Source organism: the organism of the source record quoted next, unplaced genomic scaffold (genome assembly GCF_019419815.1).
Source record: "Pyrus x bretschneideri cultivar Hongxiangsu unplaced genomic scaffold, Pyrus_bretschneideri_v1 Contig11, whole genome shotgun sequence".
Lineage (NCBI taxonomy): Eukaryota > Viridiplantae > Streptophyta > Magnoliopsida > Rosales > Rosaceae > Pyrus > Pyrus x bretschneideri.
The window spans coordinates 6,902,221-6,929,544 of NW_025999402.1; the positions used below are offsets into that span (position 1 = coordinate 6,902,221).

The following is a 27,324-nucleotide window of genomic DNA, read 5'->3' on the forward strand; positions in this document are numbered from 1 at the left end:
TGTTGGTTAAGAGCTTTCACCCCTACACTCGAGGGCCTACGCTCGAAAGAGGGGTGCTTGGGAACACCTTTTCGAGGACCTTCGTTGACAGTGGTCTAGACATGAACGACCACTCTCCCTGGCTTTTGTTCGAACAAGGACGGCCTTCCTTGTCCTCCAAGTTTATTTTGGTGGCCTTTTATAGGCTGTTCTTTCTGGGTAGTTACTGTGTTAGCTAGTTAGGTCAGAGAGAGGGAGCGAGAGACCGAGCTTACTACAAACATGAACCATTCTCTATCAATCACTAAAATCAGAAGCACACATCAAAAGTGGCATTCTATACTATCCTGTGCCATAGGATCCAGATTACTATATCAATAATACAATTTCTATGCACCGGATACCAAACACGAAAACATGTATAATTCCCCCGCCCCAAATAGAATACATTCGCATCCAACAATTTTATACAAGCATGCTTACAGTAGCTTGGCCTTTTGTAGGACACACAAGCAATACCACTATAGGTGGTTGCACAAAGAGGCATTGAATTTGGACGAATCAGATGTTGCAGCACTGTGGAGCTGGATTCTGGAAAGCCGGAGAACCAGAGACATTTTACTGCTAAGACTGAAACTCCAACTCCAAAGATGAATTCCCAACAGGAAGCTATGACTGACTTCCACGTCATTTGCCTGGAGAAGCAAACCTAGTTCGTTCTCTCTGCCTATTTAAACCTCGATCGTTCGGAGATGATGTCTTCCCTCCTACACCTGCTTGGCGCATCATCTCTGCAAAACCACAGAAATTTGATAAAAGCATTTTACGTTAAGTGACGGTCACTAAACTACGTATAAGACGGTTTGTTGGTTTATATGCTTTAGTTCGTACAACTAAACTTCAGACGAGATGTATTTATGGAGATATAATCTTCGTGGGCAAATCAAAAGCCAATCAAAATCCCACAACTTCGGGACTATTTATGTCAATCAACATAAAATCTTAAATGGTTGTAACCCTGGAATGCAGACAGTCCTTCAAACTTTAACACAAAAGGCAGCTGCTATAATAACCCTATATAGTGGGAATTAGAAACCACACGAGGAAAAGAAAACTCTACCTCGCGTTCTTGCAAGCTCTAGATCAAGCTCTTCTTTCCACTTCCTCTCTCTTTCAGAGGAGCTTATACTGTGAGAAGTATCATATATCAAGTTACTCAAAAGGGTAGCAAGAAAGGAAAGAGAAAAATAATCAAATGACATGAACTAACCTTGGACTGCCTGGCTCTTGCTGACTGCGTGGAGGAGATGGCATGTCCTGTGCAGTTTGAACATTTGCATTGCCAATATTTGAAACGCGCCTGCCATTGCTCCCAGGGCTTCCAGTAATAAGAGCATCAGCTACTCCCCGACTAGGTGATCTAGTTTTGGGAGGTAATTTCAAGTACCTTGAGGTGGGTTCATTAGGCGAGTTATCCGCAAAATTTGGAGAGCAAATTACATTCAAGCTGTTGTAGAACTCTTCAAATAATGGCGTTTGCAGCTTTTTAAGTTCTAGGGCCTGAGATTTTGAGCAACCACACAGTTCAGAATAATCAAGTCCAAACCAAAATTTACGAAAGTATGACTTCACAAACATAGAAGACACCTAATCCTGACTCCAACCAAAACTGTACCTTCTCATCCAAAAATGCCGTGATTTTTGATTCAGTAAGTATATCATCTTCCTCCGCAAGTGATGCACCGCAAGGAAATGAAAACCCTTTATCTCCCCCTCCAATTGTTCCAGAGTTTCCGGCAGGAAAATCAATTTGGTGAGTGGTATCCAGATCTGTTCCGTTTTGTTCTGTTTCTAAATTTCCACCAAACTTGCACACCAACTCATCATCAGTGGGTTCGCACATTGGGTTAAAACTCTAACACAACAGAATAGCATGCAAACAGTTAGTTTCTGAATTTCTTGAATGATTAAAACTTATATAACTCATGAGGGCTCAAATTCATTTACCTTGATGTTGCCAAGCATCAAAGAAGAACCGAGCTTTACTTCGCCCACCATAGTATCGTCTTTGTCATCAATCTGACACATATCATCATCACAGCTGTTTCTTCCCCAAATGGGTCTGCTTTCCAGCAACTCGTTAGGATGTATAGTTGAGTGTTGGAAACTGCCCAAATTACACATATCATCTGAATCAGGGCAAGTTGACATCTCACTGCAACAACATTGATGATACCATGTCAAAAGGCTCCAAAAAGTCATAGCATTCTCTGATTTTGCAAGTTCCAAAGAAGCATAATTGTAATACTTACAAGGTGTGCAGGTTGGGAGAATACGATGGAGATCGAAGTTCTGAATCTTCCTGATGATAGCAAGTTAAGCGTCACTAAAAAGATTTAAATGGTGAAAAACAAACACAACATTGTCCAACACCTCACTCAATACCATGACAGAAGTACGAAAAACAGGCTCAGATTCCATATGTTCCCCAGTTACGAATGGATGCTGCACGTAGTTGAAAGAGTGTAAGAACTCGTTAAAATATAGGGGTTGGCTTGAGCATTGTCAGCCAAATCCAACAAATTGAAATAGATGTAGACAATATGCAAGATATATTACAGGAAAAGAAACTCCAATACAAAAAGAAAAATAATTGAGATTTAATTTACCTGAAGCAACTCAGATGCCACTGACCTCAAATGTGGTTCCCTGCCATAGGACCAAAGTAAACATAAACTCAGAACATCATACATCGACTGACCCATTCCTCTGTCTCTCTATCTAGAATGTGAGAGTAAATTGATTTCTCCACAAGAATCATATTTATAAAATAAATGGAACAGGTAAATGCAACACATATCTTGGAGAGTGTGAATTCCAATTACAATGATTTAAAAAAGACAAGAACAGTAGCATACTTTTGTAGACATTTTAGCAAAAAATCTTTTGCCTCAAAGGAAAGATGCTCAGGGATTGGTGGATGAGACTTTGTTGTCCCTATATGGAAGAGAGCAGCAACCTAGAAAAACAATACCATTAGTGCAACAAGCAAGAGGAAAAACTTTCTTAGAAGATTAAAGAATTAACAGAATAATTACCTCTTGGTACTGTTGGCTCCAAGGAGGCTTTCCAGTGGCCATCTCAATCACAGTACATCCAACACTCCATATATCAGCCGAGCTGGAGAGTTATTCTTATATGTCAATATTCATACTTATCCAGGATAGAACGAATAGATAATGCAAAATTCTGGTCACTATTTAGGAATCACTACCATAGTGATAACCCAAGATAATAGAGAAAAGGCATGTCATAATCGTAGCATGCTTGAAATCAACTAGATGCTACAATGGTAATAGTTCTTACAAGCTATGACCAGTCTGGAGAATAACTTCAGGAGCCATCCAGTATGGTGTACCCTTCATAGACTTAGCCCCAGAAATGGTTGCCTGCAACAGCGCACCTCTCAATTTGATAGGAAATGAATTATACAAGTAACCAAGCATAACAAAAATAATACAACACCTCTAAAGAGAAATGAAGCCAAGAAATTTATGTACCAGCTCTACGACCTGTTTGGATGCCCCAAAATCTGCAAGTTTGATGCATCCCTTATTATCAACAAGGATATTTGCTCCCTGAAAGTTAATAGGAGATACGTATTAGGCACTTACAAGAAAAAGGTCAGGAGAAAGTGAGAAACATTCTTTACATGCATATCATTTGCAGTTACACTGGGGGGGGTCCCTACCTTAATGTCCCTGTGCATGATGCCATTTTTGTGTAAATATTCTAGCCCCAATAACAACTGGTTGGTGTAGGTTCTTATAACCTGCTCAAAAAAGATTGTATAGTTTAGAATTTAAAACAAATACAAGATACAAAGTTAGTTGGCAAGAACTTACGGCCTCAGGAAAAGATCCAAATTTCCCCAAAAGCGATGATATGGATCCACCAGGGACAAATTCCAACAGAATATTTAAGGTGTCCTCTTCCCTCACTGTACCCAAATATCTCTAAAACCCCAAAACAAAGTACAGGGTCAGAAAAGTGTTATACTTCAAGAGCTGATATAGACACAAGGCAGTCCTACTCACAACGATGTTTGGATGAGACAGATTCTTTAGAAGCTTCACTTCTTCCTCAAGCTCCTTGATATGAGCCTACTTGTAGCGTTAAAACCATTAATCAACAAATTATAAGCAACTAAAAAGATAAGATATCCATTGTAATACTAGGCAAAATCATCAAAAAATGTTTTAGATGTCCAAAAAATACTGAACATTGTTGCTGAAAGTTAAATGTACAAAGTATAGATATATAAAACAGAATTCGTAACACTTTTTATACACAACATCCACTCATACACCTCATCCACCTCAAACAACTCATATACGTGCACAAGCACCTAAAATAGATGGCAGCTATCCATTATATTTGCTTCCTATGGGCACGTAAAGGCTCATACACTTAGAGTGACACTTGTGCCCACTCTCCCACACCTGAATGGCACCTAATACTCACCACATCCTGTGAATACCCAAGAATGGAAGTACGCTTCCTTTTATAGCAAGCTAGCATCAAGGGGTCTGAAAACTGACCAGCTTTGAAACCTCTCCAAAATTCTAGGATCTTTGACTTTGAGCTCATCCAACTATGTGCATTAACGGAAGTGAGAGGTGGTGGAGACTCGATACTGATCCTCAGCATCAAAATCACCATAACTCTTGGCATATATAACTTGAAAAACCTAAATATACAGTAAGACAAGAGTTCAATTCAAACCTGCGCTTTCTCCTTTGAAGCACTATTTGCCGCAATCAGAACCTGCAAAGAAGCAACAACCGTATCAGGATCATACTCTGAACCAAATCCCAGACTAAGCTAGCTATGAAACTAGTAAACTGAAAACTCCATCATAAATAAAAAATCAAACTCAGAAACAAAACTTAGCCAAAACTACAACGAAAATCAACTCCGAGGCGAAAATTGGGAGAAATCCAATTTGATTAGAAACAGCTCCAGCACCAACTCCAGACCAAAATCCATATAAAATCAAGCTTAAAATTTGAAACCCAAAGCAAAGCAGAACAAATTGGCAAAACCCAGACGGAATTAACAACCGAAAAGAGCAGAAACAAACTCAGATCCTAAAAACAATGCCGAAAGCAGCAGAAAACTAAATAGAAAAAAAAAAGTGGACCTGTTTAACAGCAAGAAGCTCTCCGGAATCAAGATTCATTCCCATATACACACGCCCAAAGGCACCGCAGCCGATCAACTCGCCCTTCCGCCACCGGATCGGAGGTGCGTTTTCCTTCGCCATTGCTGGCAATGGAAGCGGCGGCGAGGGCTTCGAGAAGACTCTGGATTTCCGAATGCAGGAATTTATCCTGTCGACTAGGGTTCCTCCTGGGGAGTCCTCGTTGTCCGATGCTGTGCGGAACACCAGTGATCGGCGGACTGATCCGAATATATCTTGCATTTCCTTCTCTGTGAGTGTTTGTGCGGTTTGATTGAGAGAGCGTTTACGTTCTCCTGTTGATTTGGGGTTTCATTTGGTCGGCAGAGTAGAGTGAGAAACTTGGGAGGAGCGAGAGAGAGAGGAGAGAGAGAGGAGAGAGAGAGGAGGGAAAAGGTGGAGGAGTTTTTTGAAAAATAATAATAATAACAAATGAAAATAAAATAATATGCATTTCCTCTCTAGTTTATTTTTGTTAAAATGGTACTGTCACATCCCGGCCAGGGACGGATCACTTCCCAGGCCCACTCCACCACCCTAGCACGATATTGTCCTTTTTGGGCTTATCATTCCCTCACGGTTTTATTTTTAGGAACTCACGAGCAACTTCCCAGTGGGTCACCCATCATGGGATTGCTCTAGCCCCCTTCTCGCTTAATTTCGGAGTTCCTAGAGAACTCGAAGCCAGTGAGCTCCCAAAAGGCCTCGTGCTAGGTAGAGATGGGAATATACATATAAGGATCACTCCCTTAGACGATGTGGGATGTCACAATCTACCCCGCTTAGGGGCCCAACGTCCTCGTCGGCACACCACGGCCAGGGTTAGGCTCTGATACCAAATTTTCACATCCCACATCACCCAGGGGAGTGATCCTTATATGTATATTCTCATCTCTACCTAGCACGAGGCCTTTTGGGAGCTCACTGGCTTCGGGTTATGTAGGAACTCTGAAGTTAAGCGAGAAGGGGGTTAGAGCAATCCCATGATAGGTGACCCACTGGGAAGTTGCTCGTGAGTTCCTAAAAACAAAACAGTGAGGGAATGGTAAGCCCAAAGTGGACAATATCGTGCTAGGGTGGTGGAGTGGGCCCGGAAAGTGATCCGCCCCGGACCGGGATGTGACAGGTACTATATGATTAAGTTTTTCTATTTTGTCTCCCAACAAGAGGGCTTTCATAAAATAGATCTGACGTTATTGCGGCAAATTCAGGCCAATAGTATAATATCACCTATAAGTTTTTGTACATGAACTTAAGTTATATAGAACTGAATCTGTTTTGTACAAGTTATTCTCTGCCAACAAAATTGACATATTTTTTTTTATGTCAGATATCCAGAATATGTATAAGGTTTTAATCTTCATCTTTTACGTTTTAAAATAAAAGATAAGAAAGTGACGTCCACACTTTTTTTCACTCATTTGCACTCTCGTTTTTTTTTCTTTTCTTTATTTTAAAAAAATGAAAAAATAAAAGTGTGAAAATTATTATTCTCAGCCAATTGTTGTGTAAGTTGAAACGAAATAATGTTAAATCATTATCCTAAACTCCAGGAGCAATTTGGGTGGGCTCAACCTAAAATCTATTCAAACTAAACCAAAAAAGCTAAGGAAAAGTTACTAGGTAACCCATGGTTTGGTCGGCTTGCTTTATATTATATAAATGGATCATGGGGAGCATATATGGCATGATGTTTGCTAGTTAAAACGTTTATTTTCTAATTTTCAATGCATCCAAAATTTAAGTTGGAAATTTTGAAAATATTTGTGATTTAAGGTTCGTCAATTAAACAATTTAGCCATTGTGTTTTTAATTCGACAATTTTCTTTGTTATTTTAGTTTATAAATTACAAGAAATAAATATAGTTGAATGAGACAGTACGTTGCATTATAATCCTTTGCATTTGCTCTCAGTAGCTAACGTAATTCATTAGTATCAATATAGTCGACATTGATCTTTTGAATTAAATAAATAAAATTACTTCTGGTATTTATTCACAATTATTAGTCGAGAGAAGGGGGCTCAACTCAAAAGAAGTAAAGGAAGACCTAAGAAGACTTGGAAAGAGACTTTAAAAAGAGATATGGAGTACTTGGAGTTAACGAAACACCTGGCGCAAAACCAAACACATTGATATTCTAAAAATCATAAAACCGATCCCACTTAGTGAGATAAGCTTGAGAGATTTTTCAGTGTGACCGGAACACGAGATGATACACTGTGTGTTAAAAAGTTAATAACTTAAATTTTCTCACTGCTTACATAAAAATACGTGGTATACCACGTACACGTGTTCCAGTCATAGTGAAAATTTTCTCAATGAGATTGGTTATTGTTGTATCTTGTTCATTGGAAGCCAATACACCAAACAGAATTGCATTAAGTACACAAGAAATTATATCAAAATAAAAGCACGGACTACATATATAAATGATGCTGTCTCGGGTCCTTAATCTCAATTTTCCAATGTCCATCAGAAAAATTAGCCTTAGCTGCTTTCACTCTCCTCTTCTTCAAATCTTCATCCATCTTCTTCGTCAAACCACAGTAAGATTTCAGCTCCTTTGGCATCTGATCGTACACTTTCCACCATTTTTCGTGAGCCGAATCGCTCGCGAAGACGCTGCTGCCATTCCCTTCCCAGTTGCAGTCATAATCTTTGTAACACACCCAAGGCTTGAACCCCAAGTAATGTAATGCATACAGGTCCTCAGGCATCTCATGATTGGCAGCATTTGGTCCCTCAAAACATTTTAGTGCATTTAGCCTCCAAGGCAACCTATGCCACCAAGTAAAAATCTCATTCAAAAAACCCTGATCGCCGCCGTTGTATGACTCAATTTTGAACGATTTTCGCATTAGGTATTCGAACATGCAGTTCGATGGCTCCACAACCATCAAGCCGGAGTTGAACAACATCTTGCTATTCCCCACGGCTGACAGTTGCGGGTGCACGAAGAAACTGTCAATGTTCTTGAGGACTAGAAGGTCCGCGTCGATGAAAATGACCTTGTCATACTCCGTGAGCTGCCACACCCGGAGTTTGCTGTAGTTCCACTCGTTGTAGGATCCTTTTTGCGCAGATGCGCTTCGGATTCTTTGGATTCGCTTGATATTCCATCCGGCCGCGGTTAGGCCTTGGATGGATTTAGGAGTGATGGAGTCGTCCGCAAGGAGGACTAGGTCTTTGGTGGAGTTGGTTTGTCTGATGCTTTGAGCTAGGGCTATTGCACCACACACATAGGCTTCTGAGGAGTGCAGGATTGTGACATAGGCAAGTCTACGCTTCTCGTATGGAATCCATGAGCTTGTTTCTAACATGTATTTTCTCCAGATTTCTCTGCCTGCAACAACAGATTCAAATAATTTACCAGCCTAAATAATTCGTGAACATTTATATATATAAAATCAGTTAGATAGACTTTAGCAATACTCTAAACTTTCGCCATTGTTCCACTTTGTCCTCGAAACTTTCAGTTTGTTGTTGAGCCTCCCTAACTATCTATTCGTGCCCCAAATTGTCAATTTCATCACAATGGTACATCCACAAAAAAGTAGTACTTAGAATTTTGATAATTGAATTTTGAGACGAAAAATAAAGACTGAAACTTACATTTTTACTATAAAATGGATGAAAATAACTCACTTTTGATGGAATAATTGACGTGACTAACAGCAAAAGGATATTCGCACAAACTAAAGTTTAGGGGTACCGTGCTATGAACTGAATTGAAATTTCACAAAACAAAGTGGAACAAAGAATACAGTAACGAACATAATAATGGTGATTAAACTAGTAAATTGTTAGTTAATCAGTACCTGTTTCTGCATAACCCGGAGCAATTTGGCAAGATCCAAAAGGCATATGCACCTTTTGTTTCAATCTCACAATATTAGGCCTATAAACCCAATAATTCCCTCTATGCATCAAACGATCATCACATCTGAAAATCTCCACCATCGGTCCACAAGCCCCGATAAACACAACATACACCGTCCGATGAGCATCAGGCTTCATCCACCCTCTCCCCACCACTAGATTAGCCACCACCAAATTAACTTGTAATCTAAACACATCCCTAATCCCTTCCTTGTCACTCGTCCTATTTGCTCCACATGGAACCTTGGCCAGTACCACATCGATGCCCTCGTAATTCTCCAGCTTAGGAATTGGGATTTCCGGACACTTTGGTTTCCCCCGCTCCTCGTCTTCGTCAACCCATTCGGGAAAATAGGCCTCCCATTTTCGATCCCTAGCTACGCGTTCGAATGCCACTGAGACTGCCTCTACATCTGATAGTCCACGGAGCTGACGATGAATATGTTCATCTACATTGACCAAACCTACCTTAATTTTTCTGCCCTTGATTTTGAATCGCTTGGAAATGGCAGCGAACTAGTTCGCATTCTCGGTTTTGTTCTTGATAACCTGTTCATGTCGATTGGTAGCTGAATTGTTCGACTCGGTGGGACGAAAATTATACGAGATCATTAGGCATAGGATGAACAGTGAGAGAATAAATAGATAGAGAACGAAGGGGACTACTCGTTGTTTGGAGGAGGAGGAGGAGGAAGAAAACTTGGAAGCCATGTTCACATAATTTGGTGAAGGAGAAAGCATTTGTATTTGGTGTTGTATGAGAGAGAGAGAGAGAGAGAGAGAGGCTTGACGTATATGGAAAAAGGGTTTTATTAGGAAGGTTTGCATGGCTGGACGTTGGAGAAGATATATTTGCTTATATGTATGATTTCATCCCCACGCGCGTATGGAGAGCTTTTTAAAACGTTGTTTAAATTTGTATTTTCATTTTTCTTTGAAAAGATATATGCTTACAACGACATAGATAACGAGTTCAATGCTTAATAAATTCGGTCATAATTATTATTATTGAAAGTGAGAGAACTTAAAGAAAAAGAATCATGGGAGGAGAGAAGAAGATTTGACTCTTAAGTGAATGTTCTTCAACATAAATGTATATTCAATTTTTTAAAAGATCGTAAAGAATACAACGATACATGAAGTGAGAACGACAAGCTTATTAAAAATTTGTTTCCGTTGGAACAGTGATGGAATTTATATTTTTTAATACATATATGCACACAATAATATTACGGTGCTGAAAAAATGTTATTAGTACCATATTTACTTAATTTCCAAATAATTAAACTATTACCTTAATCGTGTGGATAACTTTGATCCAAAAAATGAAGAACATATATGAATTATAGTTTATCCTCACACAGGCTTATAAGGTAAACTGACACATCCCGACCCAGAAAGTCCACTTGGACCTTGAATCGAGCTGTGCTGGCCGACACCTGGAAGGTGACGAAGCCATAAAATGTGATAGAGTGTAGAAAAAGTGAATAAATTTGAATCTAAAAGTGTCTAAGTACCAGAGTGCGCTATGAGTGGGAGCGAACCCATATCACACGCGATGTCAGAGCATAGGTAAGGTACAGTAGTGCGGCTAAGAATCATACCCTCAGAATTATCCATCAATACTAAGATTCGCCACAGATTCTTGTCGATACAAACTCAGCAGCTAAAACCTGGAGGGCACCAAACAGAAGGTGTGAGTAAGCAATAAAACCAAACTTCCCAAAGTTATTACCTCTCTAAAAGTAATGCCCCTAATTGTAAAAGTCGTATCGTTTTCCATAAGACAGTACAACATATATACATATATCCAAACCATACTCAGAAATGACCAAAACCACGGTTTGCCATCAACTCCACCATACATTAATAAGTAGGCCAAATGAACTAAATCAATACAAAGTGATATATCAGTCAGAGTCATCTAAAATGACGTGTACAACTTATCCATATCTTATCAATCATGGCTAGCATATAAGTCGGAGTCACCTATAGTGACATGTACGACTTATCCATATCTCATCAATCATGGCTAGCATATAAGTCGGAGTCACCTATAGTGACCTGTACGACTTATCCATATCTCATCAATCCTGACTAGCCAATAGCTCAATAAGTATACTTGCACACGAGTCGGAACCACCTAAAGTGGTCTGTACGACAGGACTGGGTGTAAATAAATACGCTCAAGTGCTACGATCATGTGAAGACTAGACGAATAATCGCGGGTCACCTACGAGTCGGAACCGCCTAAAGTGGTCTGTACGACAGGACTGTGCACCTACCTTGAATCCAAGGTGAGCGTAAGGTGCGGGAGGTGAACATCACGTGAAGGACTGTGCCCTGGCCACGGGCGGGAGCACTAACACCGGAGTGCAGGTTTATGAGCTATACTATGTCTCAACACAATCGTACTCACTACCATCACTAACATCAACATATACTCACCTGAAGCTTATCTGGGTGTCCTGCGTCCACCTTTGCACTTGAAAGCATTCCCAATAATTATATGCAAGTAGTATACATATGGATATACCATGATGCAATCTAAAACTCAACCATGTTGTAGCATTTTCAATTATAAACAATACGGTGTGAAATGTGCAATCAATAACGCTCTACTCCCGAATTACTTATTTTCAGGGATAATTATCCATAATAACTCAATTAACACTAATTAACTAACTAATTCACAAAACTAAAACTTGTCTTTATCAATTTCCTTCGCATTACTCAATTTCCCAAATAAGGCTTTTGTCTCAAATATTTTATGGCTGCATCTAACGTCTCGTTAGACTGCCTACGTACCCTAGACAGGGATCAAGCCATTCGTAGTTCATATTGGTACTTCAAGCATTCACAATAATTATATATGAAAGTAATATGCCTAATCAATTTAAAAGTGTCGATAGAACTCTCAACAATATGTACGATAAAAAGGAAAATATGCACTCACCTGGAGTCCACGCTATGATTCTCCAGCGCACGCATCGAGGCGTCCTGAATGATTGGTCCCTGTGACCAATTATCAAATCATATCTCAGAACTCTTATCCGTAGAATATGTAATTCACATAAAACACAACCTCAACGACATTCTAAAATAGTTTGAGACCCATTGACCACAAGTTAACCGTCGATCTTTGATCGACGGTAGGGTTTACAACACTGTATAACTTGACCCGGAAGATCCGCATATCAGATTTCCAATCCGCAACTTCCACCGATCCACAATATGTTTCTACAATAACATATTAAATTTTCATTACGATCCAACGGTCAGATCTCCGCCAATTGCCTAAAACAAGTGGCCGTGAACATTTATTTTACTAACTTACAAATCCAATTCAGGAAGATCCGTACGTCGGATTCCCGATCCATAAATTCCTATGATCTTTAAATATTACGTATTATAATGTATCCAGTTTTGGTGACGATCCAACGGTCGGATCATCGATTCACATTTTTATCAAGTAACGTATCATAACGAATTTAGGTTCCAACTATCAACCTACGTCATTCAAATGACAAAAATGAATTCAAGACATTTAACATAGAATTTAGGTTCCAACTATCAACCTCTGCCCCGACTCGCCGGAAAATCCAACTATTTCCAAAAATTCTCAAACTTCACAGAAATGAAGATCTCAGTGAGTGGAGCAACTTTCATACCTGCCACGAAGTCCAAAAGTGGACGGAAGATGGTCAATTTTGCCCACAAAGACGGGTGCCTAAAACTTCCCAACGTCGATTCGTCGTCCACGGTGGTCCAACGGGGTCAAGGTTGGTTGGGTTTTGCTCCTGGGATGATGGGATACAAAGCCCAAGTGGTGGCATCGGCCATCGCTTTGCCGATTTGCCGGAAAATCGAAAAGGGTGGCCGAAGCACCATTGATTTTCGTCAACTTTCGTGGCCTCAAACCGCCTCATACCATGGTTAATCAAGGTGGTTCTTGGGTGGGTTTTGTAGAGGGGAATGATAGCTTCAAGATGGTGGTGGTAGCATCGAAAAACTCCACCGCAGTTGGCCGGAATCGGCCTTGGAAAATGGATGGTCGTGCATGTCGGGTCACGGTTTTGGGGGAGCTTTCCCATTTTTTTTTTTTTTCCTTTTCTTTTCTTCTTTCTTTTTGATTGGCTGCCAACTTTACTTCTTCTTTCCTCCCTCCATTTTCTAATTGGGCTTCCCCCACAAAGTGGGGATTTAATTTAAATAAACATTAAACCTTGAATAACCAATTTCGAACGTCCGTAACTATACCGTTATAATCCAGACTCGCAAACAGCTTTCGCCTCTGCGTTCACATCCACGAGTATTATGAGAATATGTTAAAAGAATAAGTCATACGTCTCTCTAGACGATGCTCAACATAAGTCAAAGCCTTTGCCTCTAGGGCAATTTAGTAAATTCACGCTTTTAAAATAAAATAAAAACGTAAAATTTGGAACGGGTTGTCACATAAACAGTTCGAAATGCTAAAACTTTATCTTGCATTTTTTACCAAAATCGGCAACCAAATTATTGCTAAAAAAATTTAGATTAAACACCAACTACAAATGCACGCATTATCCGCTCAAAAGAATTGTTTTATTTAATTATGTCATGCATTAGGCATCTTATTATTTAAATTCATTTGAGGACATATTTCGATTTAAAAAAGTTTTGTGAGGGACTTTAGTAACGTTCCCCCTAAAATAAAACTCCTAATGAATTTTATGTCATATTTCATCAATTATTATTTTATACATCAGCTTCGTTTTAAAGGATTTTAAAAAAAAATTATTATCTTATTTATTTAGCAAGCTGGTTACCATAGTACACCGTACTGAGTTGAAATTAGAAGATTTTATAATTTTCCAAAGTTATTATACACCATTGATTTATCCAAGTTTGAGAAGTCATTTCTGCGCATTTCATTTCTTTCTATACATACTCTAATTTATTTTTAGCTTTCAAATTGAATGAATCGACAATCAAAAGAGATACATAAACCAACTAAAGAGCACAAAATGTTTTCAATTTTTTGCCCTTTACTCTCTCTTTCCTCTTGACACAACATTTTCTCCCTAACCTCAATATGAATCCTCTCTACATATTGTGACGAACAAGTTGTGGACCTTGCGCCAATCCCTCGCAACGCAAGCTAACAACAACCCAAACAATTCCCGACTGATCAAAAGAATAGCACTTGCTAGTTGTTAATTACAAGTTTAATCTCGAAATGAAAAATTACAAGAGTTTATGAAGCAGTAATGCAACTAGCGGTCGCAACGGATAAACTCAACGGGAACTTCATCCTCAATTGTTTAACCGGAGGCATTCCTCCTCGCAGCATAGACTCGGTAAGCCGCCACTCCAACCATGGCCACTGCAGCTCCCACTGCGAAGAGAATACACAAACTACGTAAATCCCACAGCATAAATTATAATCAGTGAAAAAGGAAAGGCCCCCCTAACAAACTGACAGATGAAGCAAGCGTCTTTCGTTGTTTATTACTAAAATTTCATTTGAATACATGCATTTCTAACATAATCTGCTCTCCTAAAAGTGAGTACGTTAGCTTTAGACATGCATCCACCGGCATGGAACCCCAGATGTGCCATTAGGCCCACATATCCTTAGTAACTTCAGTTGGACATCAAGCAGGACGAGAACCGTATAAACTTATAAAGACACAATTAAAATTCAAAAGATCATCATACCTGAAATAAACATTAGAGATCGGTTAAGGATCTTATGGTATTGCTTGCGGGTCCTTCCAGCCTCAGTCTCAGGAATGCTCAGGTGAGGGTGCTCCGCGGCAGTTACAATTTTACGAAACACATTGTTGAAATCACCCAACTTTGCGCTGATAGGTATAGGAGCCTCTGTTCCCATATCCTGGCTAACCTGCACGAGTACATAAAAAAATATGTCAATTATTAGGTTAGATAAGAGAATGCACTGGCATCTCCAATTCGATTGGCCATCCAAAGAATGAATGCCAAGCTCAAAACAACCAGGACTACTTTCAAACACCACGCCCAATAACCCACACAAGCTTCACTTAACTCGGCCAAAGAAAGAAATGCTGTCAAAATTGTAAAATGCGTCTTGCATTGAATACCAACGAAATAAACTTCAAAAAGTTTTCAACTATTTTGGATAACCCCGCACGGGAAGAGAAAGAGAGAGAACAATTAAACTGTTTACACACTGAGCATACTACATATAAAGGGCAAACATAAATGTAAAGGCACAACAATAATGATTACATATTAGAATACAGAAAACAGTTGGTCCGCACCTTAAAAGTTCAAACTTGCACGAATAGTTGTAACCAGAACTAATAATTGACCAGGTAATCCACTTTACTTCCAAAAAGATAAGCAAGGAAAGAAAGGTCAATGCCTAAATAGACATACCCTCGTAGAATGTTGAATGGCCGATGGGAATGCAACCAGATCATCTTTAGCTGCAACAATGAGGCAAGGTACCTCAAAGCCAGTAGTCTCACCATGACTAGCAACTTCTACCAGCAACTCAGTTGCTCTCTTCCAGGATGACTCATCAGAACTAACAAGGAAAAAGACACCAACTATTAAAGAGGTATAAATAACAGTAAAATATTACGTAAAGAAATGTATTCATGTCAAAGTAATGCTCAGAGTCAACCTAAAATTGATTGTCAACTACAGGCAGCAGCTAAAGAGAAAGGTAAATAAACATGTCCGTGTAATATTCCCAAATATAAGTCACTGTCAACAATCTACTTTTCTGTTTTTATGTTTGTTGACAACAAGGCGCTTTTGCCATCCTGGAAACAGAAACGTATATGAATATCTATAAACTTGGATCTTTTTCCATTTCACATGTTTATGTCTAACGATAAATTTTCCAGCAATTTAAATATCAGAAGTTTACCGTTTGTATTATAGATTATGGCTTCACAAATAAAAACCAAATAGGAAAGACAAATCCCATGAAATTTTCAAATCAGGAAACAGAAACTTGGACCTTACAAAGGAGAAGAGAAACGACGACCCAAATTGTACTAGCATGGTAGATAACAGAAGAGTAACATGATTTAACAAATATTAAACACCCATTTTAGGGTTCTGCTTACCTGTCGTGAACAAACACAGCTATGTCACATGCAGCCAAAGCCTCTTTATTTCTGAGAAATTTCTCAACTCCATCTTCAGGAATTTCTCTCATTACTAGGGTTTTCTTGGGTCCCTGTGTATATACTAAAAAGTCAGACAAACCACTGAAAGGACTAATAATAGACCTCACACAAAATTTAGCTCATCAGTCAAACTATAGTTGAAAGTATACAGAATTACTTAGTAGTAAAAATTTGGGGTAAATAGCATGCATTTAACAAAATTTGGCGACGAGGTAATACTTCAATAACCTAGCCAGTGTAAGTTTATTCCATGTAATTGTCAAGACACAAGGCGCTTCATGTAGTATTACTTACCCCAGGTTGATCAACAACACTAACCGCATAACGCTCCTCAGTGGTTGGATTATAAGTTTCAGAAAATGGCCTGCAGTTCCAGTTATTGTAAATAAATGTTGCATAATTTAATTCACAAAATCAAAGTCAACTGGAGAAACCATCGGAATCAGACCTTCCAAGAAAAGAATCCAATAATGCAGACTTCCCAGCCTTCTTTGGACCAAAGACAAAGCATTGGAAAACATTTCTTTCCGATTGCTGCTTCTTGCGATCTACACGCTTCTTCCTAGTCACACGGATTGCGGATGAAACCTCACCAGGATAACCAATGTATATCAGATTCTCCATCGTAGAAGCTGGGTTTAGAAGTGTCATGAGGGCCCACTGAAAATATGCATATTTGTCATAAAGTTAGTTGCGCACATAAAAGAAAAACAACTGTTTGTAATGCATGTAATAAAGTGCCAACATGACTATGAATGTCTATGCAAGTAAAAATCCATACAAACATATAAATTGAGAGTTGAATCACAAATATTTAATGCGAATCAAGAACAATGAGCATAATCCTCCCCTGCCCCAACACAGAGAGAGAGAGAGAGAGAGAAGTAGGCATATATTACCTGTGACAAAAATCCATCAAGTGATAACCCTCCAAATGCAGCATCCTTAGATGGAAATTCACTAAACGGGCTGAAATTTCAAATGCCAAAAATCAAAACATGCCAAGATCTTCAAAGCTAGGGATTATAATGAACTAGATTGAGAAAGTTGATAATATTACAAGCTCTGAACATCATTATGAACTATGAAGCTTCTACTGACCAAACTTTTAACTGAAAACCAACATTTAGGTAAACTTTTGAGTTTCTATTTTCTAATATCATGAGCTTTAACGCTCTTACATCAGAACTACATATGAACAAAAACCATGGGAAACACAACTGCAAACATTATCTCTCATGGTAAAGAAACAAACTAGTTGCAATGAACTAAAAAAAATGGAAACAGAAAAAATTCTAATAAATAAAAATTACCTTGCTGGAGCAGTAGAAAATAGTTCTTCAAGTTCACGTGGTCGGAGGGCCCCATCCTGGTGAAAAGAACATATAAGTTCATGATTATAAGAACTAGGAGAACAACTAAGGCACCTAAGAGGTTGTAAGGTTAGGTCACGGTGAAGATCTTCTTCTTCTTTTTTTTTCAGAGAGACTTTTATAAAAAGTGAATCACAACGAAGATCCTTGATGACACAAAATATTGAAAACTAATCAACAATGTAATAGAGAATGTAGCATTTAAGAAGGATGAGTACTAATACATACACCATCACCGTCAAACAAGTCAAAGTTAGCCTTCAGAAACTCAATTGCCTCATTTGTCAGCTCCACACTCTGCCCACATGACAACCAAGTACATCAACATGAAACATCTACAGAAAATCTAAAAGGAAACTAAAAACTTGTAGCACATACTTAGAACAATGGATATAATTCACAAAATAATCTCACAAAGATCACTTTAAGTAGCATGATTATGGAAAATCAAATATAGGGCTCAGTGTTGACACGAGCATAGGTAGATAACAGCAGGAAGCTAGCTCTGGGCCTCCAACTTGATTCAAAATGGTCGTTATAAGGTACTTAGTAAATAGGACTCTAGCACTTGAATAATCAATTTTTACCAAAATAAAGAAATGAGTTGTAAAATGAACACGAATGAGTTACAAAACTTTGGAAAATGATTACTCAAAACTCAATGAATGTTTTACTTCACTTCAATATCAGCCAGTAATAAAACCATCTCATCACTGATTGCAGCACAGAATCGAAACCATAACTCAATTGATGTTACCTGATCAGGACTTCGTTTAGGGAGAGATGGGATTAATTCATCTGCAAGCCTTATATCATTATTGTATCCAAACTTCCTAAGGACAGTCCACGTTGTCTCTAGACGTCCCTTCTCTATGAATAGTGCATGAAGAAAAAGAAACCCTGTCAATGTAAGCCCATGTTCATTGACTCCTTCTGGTAATTTTTCTTGCACGACCCTCTTAACACCCACAATTTCAGAAGGTTGTAATGGAGCATTGAAACATTTAACCTGTTCAGAATAAGCATTGAATTGTTCATGAATCTCGAGAATAAATTACCATTCAAAAATATAGCTATAAGATCATATCAAATAATCACATAGAACACTAGGACTTTGGAACAAAAGTTAAGAATATAAGCAGAATACTACAAACTAGAAAAAAGGGAACCTGGAAATCATTCAGCTCTGCATCACTGAGGGCACCATCCCTATCATGATCACAAAGAATGAATATCCGCTTCAAGGCTCGCACACATTGGTCCTTCAAAGTCTGTGTTTCCTGATCGAATAATGGGCCCGTTGGATGAAGCACAGCTTTTTGTGCATAGTAAAAAACCTCCGGAATCTGCAAACAGAAAGATATTGATTGTATGGAGTCCAAGAATTAGTGTCCATGCCAAAATAACAACACTACTTGCAACAAAAAGCCACCAATTGAATTATTGTTTTGGTCAACAAAGTCATACATTGAATTCAGGATATACTAAAGATGGCATTAGGTTCTTGTAGCCATTTTAACTGACATTTTAGACTTTTAGTGAATGTTGCAGACAGGTAGTTCATAGATGCGTGGAAAGTATGAAGAAATGCAACACATCATATGGTGCACGTTAAATTCACAAAAAGTTCATATACTAACCAACAAAAGGAAACTTGAAAAGATAGGAGTCATTACTGCATACCTGAATATGTTTATATGCTGAACATTCGATGCAAGTTTCAATCTCCCGAAACTGTTGCATTATTGGTGACATCACTTGTTCGAGGCTCACCTGTTGGTTCTCATCTCTCAAATCTAGCTTACAACCCACCACTATAACAGGTACCTTTACCTGCTCATTAAATTAATAAATTTCACATTTTCCCATCATAAGTACATGCTACAAGACAAGTGTTGCTCCATTAACCTCCATATCAAACAACTTTTCAAACAGATCATCAAACCACTGAAATTATTAGGCTTCATTTTCACAACGAATATTATACTGTCAAGATTAAGGTTTCCTTTCATCAGGTTTTTTTTTTCTTGTTTTTGTCCAAAAAAGGCGCGTGTTAAACTTTTGGAGATGAATGGGTGCAGTGAGGAAAAGAAGCAACCACACACACCTCTAGTTGACGAAGTTTTGGAAGCCAAAATGTACTCAATCGATCAAGTGTCTGAGGCTGATTACATGCATAAGTAAGCACAACTGCATCAGCCCGTTTCAACTCTTCAGCAACCTTATTAGTATCCTCTGCTCTGATTGAGTAAACAGATAAAGCAATTCAACATCGTACTAAAGATATCAGCAGAAGAAAGACCGACCAATATGACATAACCCCTTATTTGTTCGGGCCGGAAAAAAATAGGAAACTTATGACGTAATTCACTTTTCCTTTCCAACCCGTTCTGGACAACCAAACAGACCTTCCGAAGACACCACAACCAAAACCACGTAAAAAGAAATCTTTAAACCCACATACAATGCAACATCTACATTTCAAACCGCATCAGCGAATAAACAGATCATTTCCTATGTCAACTACAGAATTCATACCGAGATGATGTGTCGATAATGGTGATGGGAACGCGTTCAGGGTAGAAATCTTCAGGCAGCCTTGTAGGGGGCAGCACCGGAGGCACATTTGCCGGGAAGTTCTCGGTGGCAGCAGTCACAATCAAGCTGGATTTCCCGGTGCCATGGTCTCCGGCCACAACAATTCGGACTGTGGTTTGGCCAACAGGGTGATCGTTTCCTGCTGGAACTTTGGCCATTGAAACTGCAGACCAAAACCCAAAACCGTAATCACTCAATAAAAACTATCAACAGATGTGGTAAAACCAGAAAATATTCTAACGATTAGTGGCAAACACAAATCAAACTTTTCCTTTCTTTCAATCAACCACAGATTCCATCAAGCTTTTAGCTTAAGCTAGCGACTGATGCAATGGCAAAACCGTAAATAACTTCGCTTTTCAGGCGCAGAGACTTCAATCAATCGAGAAATACAAACACCAGTAGATTCGAAAAGCGTCGGCGTATTGATGAAGTGGAGGTGCACAGAGAGGGGTTGTGATGGAAGCGATGGCACGAAGATATTAAATTACCTAAGTAATGGGGATTAGGCTGGGGGCTTTGAGAACTCTTTCTTCGTCGGAGAAGATTCGATAAAACCCACCAGAGCCCTAGCTGATCGGCGGGGGCGGTGGCGGCGGCAGCTGTTGCTGTGGCTGCTTCGTGAGAGAGGAAGTGTGCGGAAGTTTCAAAGGAAGAAGTGCGTCTTCGCCATCGTATTTTTTTTATTTTAGCGGCAGAGACACATAGGCCACGGTGGCTTATTAGTAATTATGCAAGCTGAGTTGTGCGCTGTGTGTGTCGTTTTTGCCAAGCAAACCTAGAAGTTTCGATATGGCGGTACGCATGTCCATATGTCGTTTCATCGAGTCATTTAATGGAGCTGACTGGTTCCCTAAACGAGCTTTGATTAACAATCGCGCCAAAATAATGAACATGTTGAAATGTTAATTAGTTGTTAGGTTTTTATATTCAGCTCACTGGGTCATAGCATTTACAATCATCAATCATCAACTAGTATATTATATGATTTATAAAATATGATCTTAAAAGATAATCTCTTTTTAGTATTAACCAATCTTAAATCTAGTTTGTAAGCACTATTTTAAGGCCAAGTTCTTCATGATATGTATTTGTAATGTCCTTTTCTCGATGAATAAAATATCTATTGTGATTAATATATAACATAGTGTGATTGTGTAAATTCTACGTAGATATAAATTAGGCTTTATTAGAGATCTATTTATTACTAAGGTTTTTAACACAAATGGTTCCTCAAATTTACACTCATCATCAAAATGGTCTCTGAAATTGAAAATCAATCAATGTAATCCCTGAATATAGGTTTCACAAATCAATATGGTCATTTTGTTACAATTATGTTAAAAATTCTATTAAACGTTGATGCGGCACATAAATGAGCCCCACAAGATTTACGGGTTTTTATCACAAATGATCCTGAAATTGACCCACACTATCAAGATAGTTCCTAAAATTGAAACTTGATGAATGTAATCCTTGAAAATAGGTGTTGCAAATCAATATGATCATTTCATCATAATTTTGTAAAAAAATTTGTTATATGTTGATGTGGATTTAATAATTAATTAAAAATTTTGTCTAAATACCTTTTTGCACAATATAATTTTTTTTCTTATAGTAGGACCTACTCCGAATAAAGATCCATTTCATAAATTCTCAATGACACAAGACTTAACTAAGGCCTAAGAGGAGGTTTGAAAATAATTTTCAACCAACAATAGATGCATTTCGGTTATAAAGCGCCGAACAAACTCTCCAAGATTAAGGTTGTGAGGATGTTGATCGGCTAAATGTAGACGTGTGTAAAGATGAGTGTATTGATATTTTTTTTAAAGAATAGACAGCGAAAGAGGTAGAGGAATGTGGACTGGGATCGGAGGTGATTGCATGACTGGGTTTTTGGGTTCACAACTTTTTATTAACTATTAAATTATTAAACCTATTTGTAATTTTTTAAATTTAATTAGACTTATGTGTTACATCAGTACATAACATAATTTTTGATAAAATTGTGACACTTACTTGCGAGACTACGTTGATCGATTTTTAATTTCAAGGACCATTTTGATGTCGCAGGTCAATTTCAGAGACCATTTTGATGTCACGGGTCAATTTCAAGGACTATTTGTGAGAAGAAAAAAAAAACTTATAACAGAATTGTAACAAAAAGACCACATTGATTTGTGACACCTATTTTTAAGGACTACATTGACTGATTTTCAATTTCAATGACCATTTTGATGGTAAAAATAAATTTCAGAGTTCATTTGTGATTAAAAAAAAAAAAAAACCTTATTACTATATAATAAAGACACTAAGTGTCAGGAATCACATATCAAAATTCCTTAAGCCTTTCTTCATATTTTCTCAACGCCCCATTTCTCTCTCTCTCTCTCTAAATTTAGGCGACAACAACCTCTTACTTTTCTTCAAAAAGTTTGTTGGTTTAAATTCTTACTCTACACCCATCTATAGTTCTTATTTCTTAGACTACGTTTGGTATATGCGAGGGAAAAAGCTTGGTAATGGGAAGTTGTTGCCTTTTCCATGTTTGGTAAGTCTAGGCATGAAAAATAGTTTATTTTTTTGTCAAATGATAGATTTTGTTATATTAGATGTTAGAGCATGGTCGGGGCTTTTGTTATATTATATTAGATTTTGTCAAATGATAGATTTCGTGAGTTCTCATAAACAAAACCGTGAGGGCATGGTCGGGGCCCAAAGTGAAAAATATCATGCTACGACAGAGCTAGTCTGGAATGTGACACCGACAAATTTTGAACTCACACATTCATGCAAGAATTCAGCCTCCCTCCTCCTTGGTATTCATTTTCCTTCCTCCAAAATAGGCATTGATTGTCAATTTTTATGACAAATATGTCTTCATTGACATTAAAAAAAAAAGGAAACTAATAAAAATGACTTGAAAATTTTGAATTTTTATTAAAATGACAAAAAGGTGTTGTAAGTGAATAGTATCAGGAGTGACTTTTTAGAGTAAAAATGTCATTTTCGTTAAAAGTGAACAGTACTAGAAGTGTTTCGTTAAAATTTCCACAAAAAATGCCCATTTATGATATGTCCCCAAAAAGTAGTATTTTCTATCCATTTTCCCATCGTTACCAACCAAGAGACCTCCAAAGTACACATGGGAAATCATTTATTATGAATTCTTTTTCACGTACCAAACACAGCCTTTTTATTTCAATTCTAAAATTAAGAGAACAACTGATATGAAACGGATTTACTGTCATTATGACGTCACAACTCATATGACCCTTCCAAATTAGACCCATTATCTATTTAATCATTAAGACTCGTAAACAAATAGAAGTATTTTTTAAAGAATAAATATGTACATGTATAATATTACACTCCAAGTTCCAACACATTTTTCATTGAGAAGTGCTAATGGGACGCTTTCAAAAGTGACTCTCCATGAACTCTATCATCTTACAATTTATCATTAATTCACGTGCTAACATTATAAACTATTATGTAAAAAACATGAGGTGACAAAAAATTTATGTAGTGTTCCATATTGAGAAAGTATCCTTAGCATTCCTCATTTTCATTATATAACAACTCCACATTCCTAGAAAATTAACAAATGGGCACCCTTGGCATTAATGAAGTTCATATTAAGAGAGAGATTTTTCATTGTACCAGCCTGAAAAAATAAAAATAAAAACATAAAATAGTACATTACGTGCTATTATAATATGAGTAGAAAAGGCTCGTTATTGGAGTACATTGAAAAATCTCCACATATTAGGGGCATATTGGACATTTACGACGCTGTTATGGAAAGTGACATAAGTTGGTGAGAAATGTGGTTGTCAGCGTGGGAAAATATAGCCGGTGGCGGACCACGACCAAGAAAAAACACGTTCACAACAACCAAAATTCTTCCGAATCCTAACTAAACGACACCGTATCGATCCACCTCTACGCTTCCGTCACTTCTCTTCCTACTCCTCCACATCGGAACCTACCATATTCAACACCTATATAAATATACACATATTTTTATATCTGACGTCCCGGTTTACCAAAAAATTAAAATAAAATAAAATAAAAATTCAGAGAGGATGGGTCTTGATCTTGATCTGGAATCTATATCGGAGGCGACGTCAGGAGCCGTTGGATCACTCGTCAGCACCACCCTGCTGTACCCGCTCGACACCTGCAAAACCAGGTACCAAGCCGAAGTTCGAGGCAATGACCGGGCCAAATACAGGTAACCATTTTTTCATCTGGGTCGGTTATTTCTTTCCATCATGGTTTTGTGATTGGTTTTCCAGCTTAATTGTGCGTAATTATTTGTTTTTGGTGAGAATTTGTGTGTCGGTAGGTGGTATTTACTGTTTAGGATTGATATGTCGGTAGGTGATTTGTGAGTAATCTTTTAGATTAGCAGATAATTGAGATGGATTTTGGAAGTTTTATGGGATAAATAAAATTGGGTTGCGAGTCGTATCGGATTTTATCTCAAGGTGGTAACTTGCTAACTTTAAATGCAATTCAGCTATCGTTTTCGGGTTTTTAATTTGCGTCTGGTCTCAAATTGTTAAGGTTTTTATCATAGATAAAAATGTATTCGACAAAGTTTGGAGATTGGAAAATGATAAATTAAGCGGGATGCCACTGTGGCGTAGTATCCCAAGTCAATCGAGCACTGCCACGTGGCAGTGTTGGTTGGGATACCGTGACCGCCACAGTGACATTTGAGTTGAAGGTAAGTTCTTATCGGCAGGTATCCGAGATTGTCTGGTTAGTGCCAGAATGTTGCAACCCAACTGTTTAGACTTTCGCACTTGGAATTTTATGCGGTGATCATATGTGCATATATGAAGCTTTTCTTTTTCTTTTTTTTTGTATAGTTCACTGTGATTCTATCGGGTTCATTTATTATTTTCTCTACCGCTAGCGGAAAATAGCTTTTGTGGTAATGTATATTGTTTGAGTCAGCAATCATATAATTTTATGGTATATAGCTCACTAATTTCTTTGATGAACGGCTTGTATAGGAACCTTTCGGATGTGTTTTGGGAAGCGATATCCACACGTCAGGTTCTTTCACTGTATCAGGGTCTTGAAACAAAAAACCTGCAATCCTTCATTTCTCAGTTTGTTTATTTTTATGGGTATAGCTACTTCAAAAGACTCTATGTGGAAACAAGTGGGGTTAAATCGATAGGGACAAGAGCAAACTTAGTTCTTGCTGCTGCTGCTGGAGCTTGCACTGCCATTGCAACTCAGGTGAACATTTTGCGTAAAGTCCTCCGTTCTTTTGGTTCTATTCTGACTGTGAATGAAGAATTGGAAGATTATGGATTTTTGTAATGACTGTCTGTTTTACTGCTGTCTAGCCGTTGGATACAGCCTCGTCAAGGATGCAGACAAGTGCCTTTGGAAAATCCAAAGGCTTGTGGAAGACTCTTACAGAGGGCAGCTGGATTGATGCATTTGATGGTCTCGGAATCTCCCTGTTGCTGACCGCGAACCCTGCAATTCAGGTAGTTGTCTTGGCATTTTTTATCTGAAATTACTGATTCTGTTTTCTACAATTTAAGTTTTACTGCATCTTATTACCTTCACTCAAAATATATTAAGATGATAATTGAGGTTGAAACTGAAAAGTGTTACGTACTTCAGTATACAGTGTTCGATCAGCTAAAACTGAGACTCCTGAAAAGGAAGAATAAAACGGGCAAGGATTCTTCTCCAGAAGCCCTTTCTGCCTTCACAGCATTTGTTTTAGGTGCAGTCTCAAAGACTGTTGCCACTGTTCTGACCTACCCCGCCATCAGGTACATAATCGCTCTCAAAACTATTTCATTTACAAGCTTGGCCTATGGAATCAGTTGAAATATGTACTTCCTGCAGGTGTAAGGTCATGATCCAAGCTGCTGACGAAGATGGTGGAGAAAACCCCCAGCCAAAGTCCAGCAAAACGATTCCAGCAGTTCTATGTGCCATATGGAAAAGGGAAGGGATTTTCGGCTTCTTCAAGGGCTTGCATGCTCAGATCTTGAAGACCGTCCTGAGCTCGGCATTGCTTCTGATGATCAAGGAAAAGATCTCCGCCGCTACTTGGGTTCTTCTACTTTCAATCAGAAGGTCTCTATTGCTCACAAGGGGCAGACTAAAAAGTGCTTGATTGCAGTTGCGTCGACAGGAATTTGCAGAATTCACATGTAAATTGTGTGGGAGTCTTTATCTGAATAGTTGAAACAGATGTACTCTTTGAATTTGGGGTACTAATTTTCGGATAGGAGCTCGTATTTTTTTAATAAAGAGGTTTTGTTTGTTAGAGGAGAATGATGGTTCCGGCCTTGCTTCCAAGATGGTGGCCTTGTCAATCTGTTGGAGCTTAGTTCTTAGGGTGAAACTTTTAATCAGGGAAATAATGTAGCTCAGAATTTTTGATCTGCAAAAATATTGATTTATTACCCTAGTAAATGTGATTACCGATAGTAATTTTATTTGTGAATTATGTTCAATATTGAGGTTGGTTGACAGAAATATGAGAGATTTTCATTGCGTCAGGAACATAGGCGTATATTCTATATGTCATTTTACAAGTAGAAAGGCACTTAAAAAAAGGGAGTTTTAACGAAAAGTTCGCGGTATTATTTACTTTAATGAAAGATTACATTTTTACACTAAAAAGTCAAATCTGATACTATTCACTTTATCTTTTATTTTGTCCTTATCGTTAAAACTCAAAATTTTCAAGCCATTTTCATTAATTTTTCTTTAAAAAAAACTTTCCTCTACTTTTACAATAACATATGTTGTACCGTCCTGCGTTCTAGACACGTCTCTAGAAATCCAGTTTTCAATCTATATGTGAACATGGCAGCTACCATCAAACGTTGCTCAAATTTTAAGGTTTTTGAGATGGGTAATGTCAGTTTTTATTAGTTACCTAACTATTTTGTTTTAAAAAACAAGTGAAAATGACATAAGAATAATGAGAGTCAAAAGGAAGAGGACATCAGAAATAATAGTTTTTTTAATTTTTTATACAAATGATACTGAAATCGGGAGAATTGAACTTACGAACAAAGAAATAC

At 38.0% G+C, this 27,324-nt stretch overlaps 4 protein-coding genes across 6 annotated transcripts; 1 reads left to right on the forward strand and 3 right to left on the reverse strand.

Moving 5' to 3' along the window:
• Positions 1-294: 294 nt before the first annotated feature.
• LOC125473668 (mitogen-activated protein kinase kinase kinase NPK1-like) lies at positions 295-5,610 on the reverse strand. 2 transcript variants are annotated; one of them, XM_048576864.1, is made up of 17 exons: positions 5,183-5,610; positions 4,765-4,806; positions 4,077-4,142; positions 3,885-3,995; positions 3,731-3,811; positions 3,552-3,617; positions 3,346-3,428; positions 3,078-3,159; positions 2,898-2,998; positions 2,649-2,688; positions 2,425-2,484; positions 2,292-2,341; positions 1,987-2,194; positions 1,655-1,894; positions 1,250-1,539; positions 1,100-1,167; positions 295-770 (listed from the first exon to the last, which is right to left on the reverse strand). In XM_048576864.1, exons 1-17 carry the CDS (start codon positions 5,462-5,464, stop codon positions 667-669), a joined length of 1,974 nt encoding a protein of 657 aa, XP_048432821.1. In that variant the 5' UTR covers positions 5,465-5,610; the 3' UTR covers positions 295-666. The 2 variants fall into 2 exon arrangements, with proteins under 2 accessions (XP_048432821.1, XP_048432816.1); XM_048576859.1 differs by having other exon boundaries at positions 3,540-3,617.
• A 2,030-nt stretch (positions 5,611-7,640) lies between these two features.
• LOC125473901 (putative UDP-glucuronate:xylan alpha-glucuronosyltransferase 5) lies at positions 7,641-9,813 on the reverse strand. Its single transcript, XM_048577322.1, has 3 exons — positions 9,769-9,813; positions 9,042-9,618; positions 7,641-8,566 (listed from the first exon to the last, which is right to left on the reverse strand). Exons 1-3 carry the CDS (start codon positions 9,811-9,813, stop codon positions 7,641-7,643), a joined length of 1,548 nt encoding a protein of 515 aa, XP_048433279.1.
• Positions 9,814-14,064: 4,251 nt separating this feature from the next.
• LOC125473679 (mitochondrial Rho GTPase 1-like) lies at positions 14,065-20,916 on the reverse strand. Of its 2 annotated transcripts, XM_048576870.1 has the most exons (15): positions 20,734-20,916; positions 20,183-20,405; positions 19,752-19,884; positions 19,328-19,477; positions 18,814-18,990; positions 18,402-18,653; positions 17,873-17,941; positions 17,585-17,640; positions 17,171-17,240; positions 16,720-16,931; positions 16,566-16,635; positions 16,209-16,321; positions 15,508-15,658; positions 14,806-14,992; positions 14,065-14,482 (listed from the first exon to the last, which is right to left on the reverse strand). In XM_048576870.1, exons 2-15 carry the CDS (start codon positions 20,398-20,400, stop codon positions 14,409-14,411), a joined length of 1,932 nt encoding a protein of 643 aa, XP_048432827.1. In that variant the 5' UTR covers positions 20,401-20,405; positions 20,734-20,916; the 3' UTR covers positions 14,065-14,408. The 2 variants fall into 2 exon arrangements, with proteins under 2 accessions (XP_048432827.1, XP_048432829.1); XM_048576872.1 differs by lacking the exons at positions 14,065-14,482; positions 14,806-14,992; positions 15,508-15,658 and adding exons at positions 15,760-15,786; positions 15,884-15,899.
• A 3,333-nt stretch (positions 20,917-24,249) lies between these two features.
• LOC125473687 (peroxisomal adenine nucleotide carrier 1-like) lies at positions 24,250-26,748 on the forward strand. Its single transcript, XM_048576879.1, has 5 exons — positions 24,250-24,482; positions 25,273-25,504; positions 25,615-25,761; positions 25,901-26,055; positions 26,132-26,748. The coding sequence occupies exons 1-5, from the start codon at positions 24,334-24,336 to the stop codon at positions 26,403-26,405; spliced, it is 957 nt and encodes a 318-aa protein (XP_048432836.1). The 5' UTR covers positions 24,250-24,333; the 3' UTR covers positions 26,406-26,748.
• Positions 26,749-27,324: the final 576 nt, after the last annotated feature.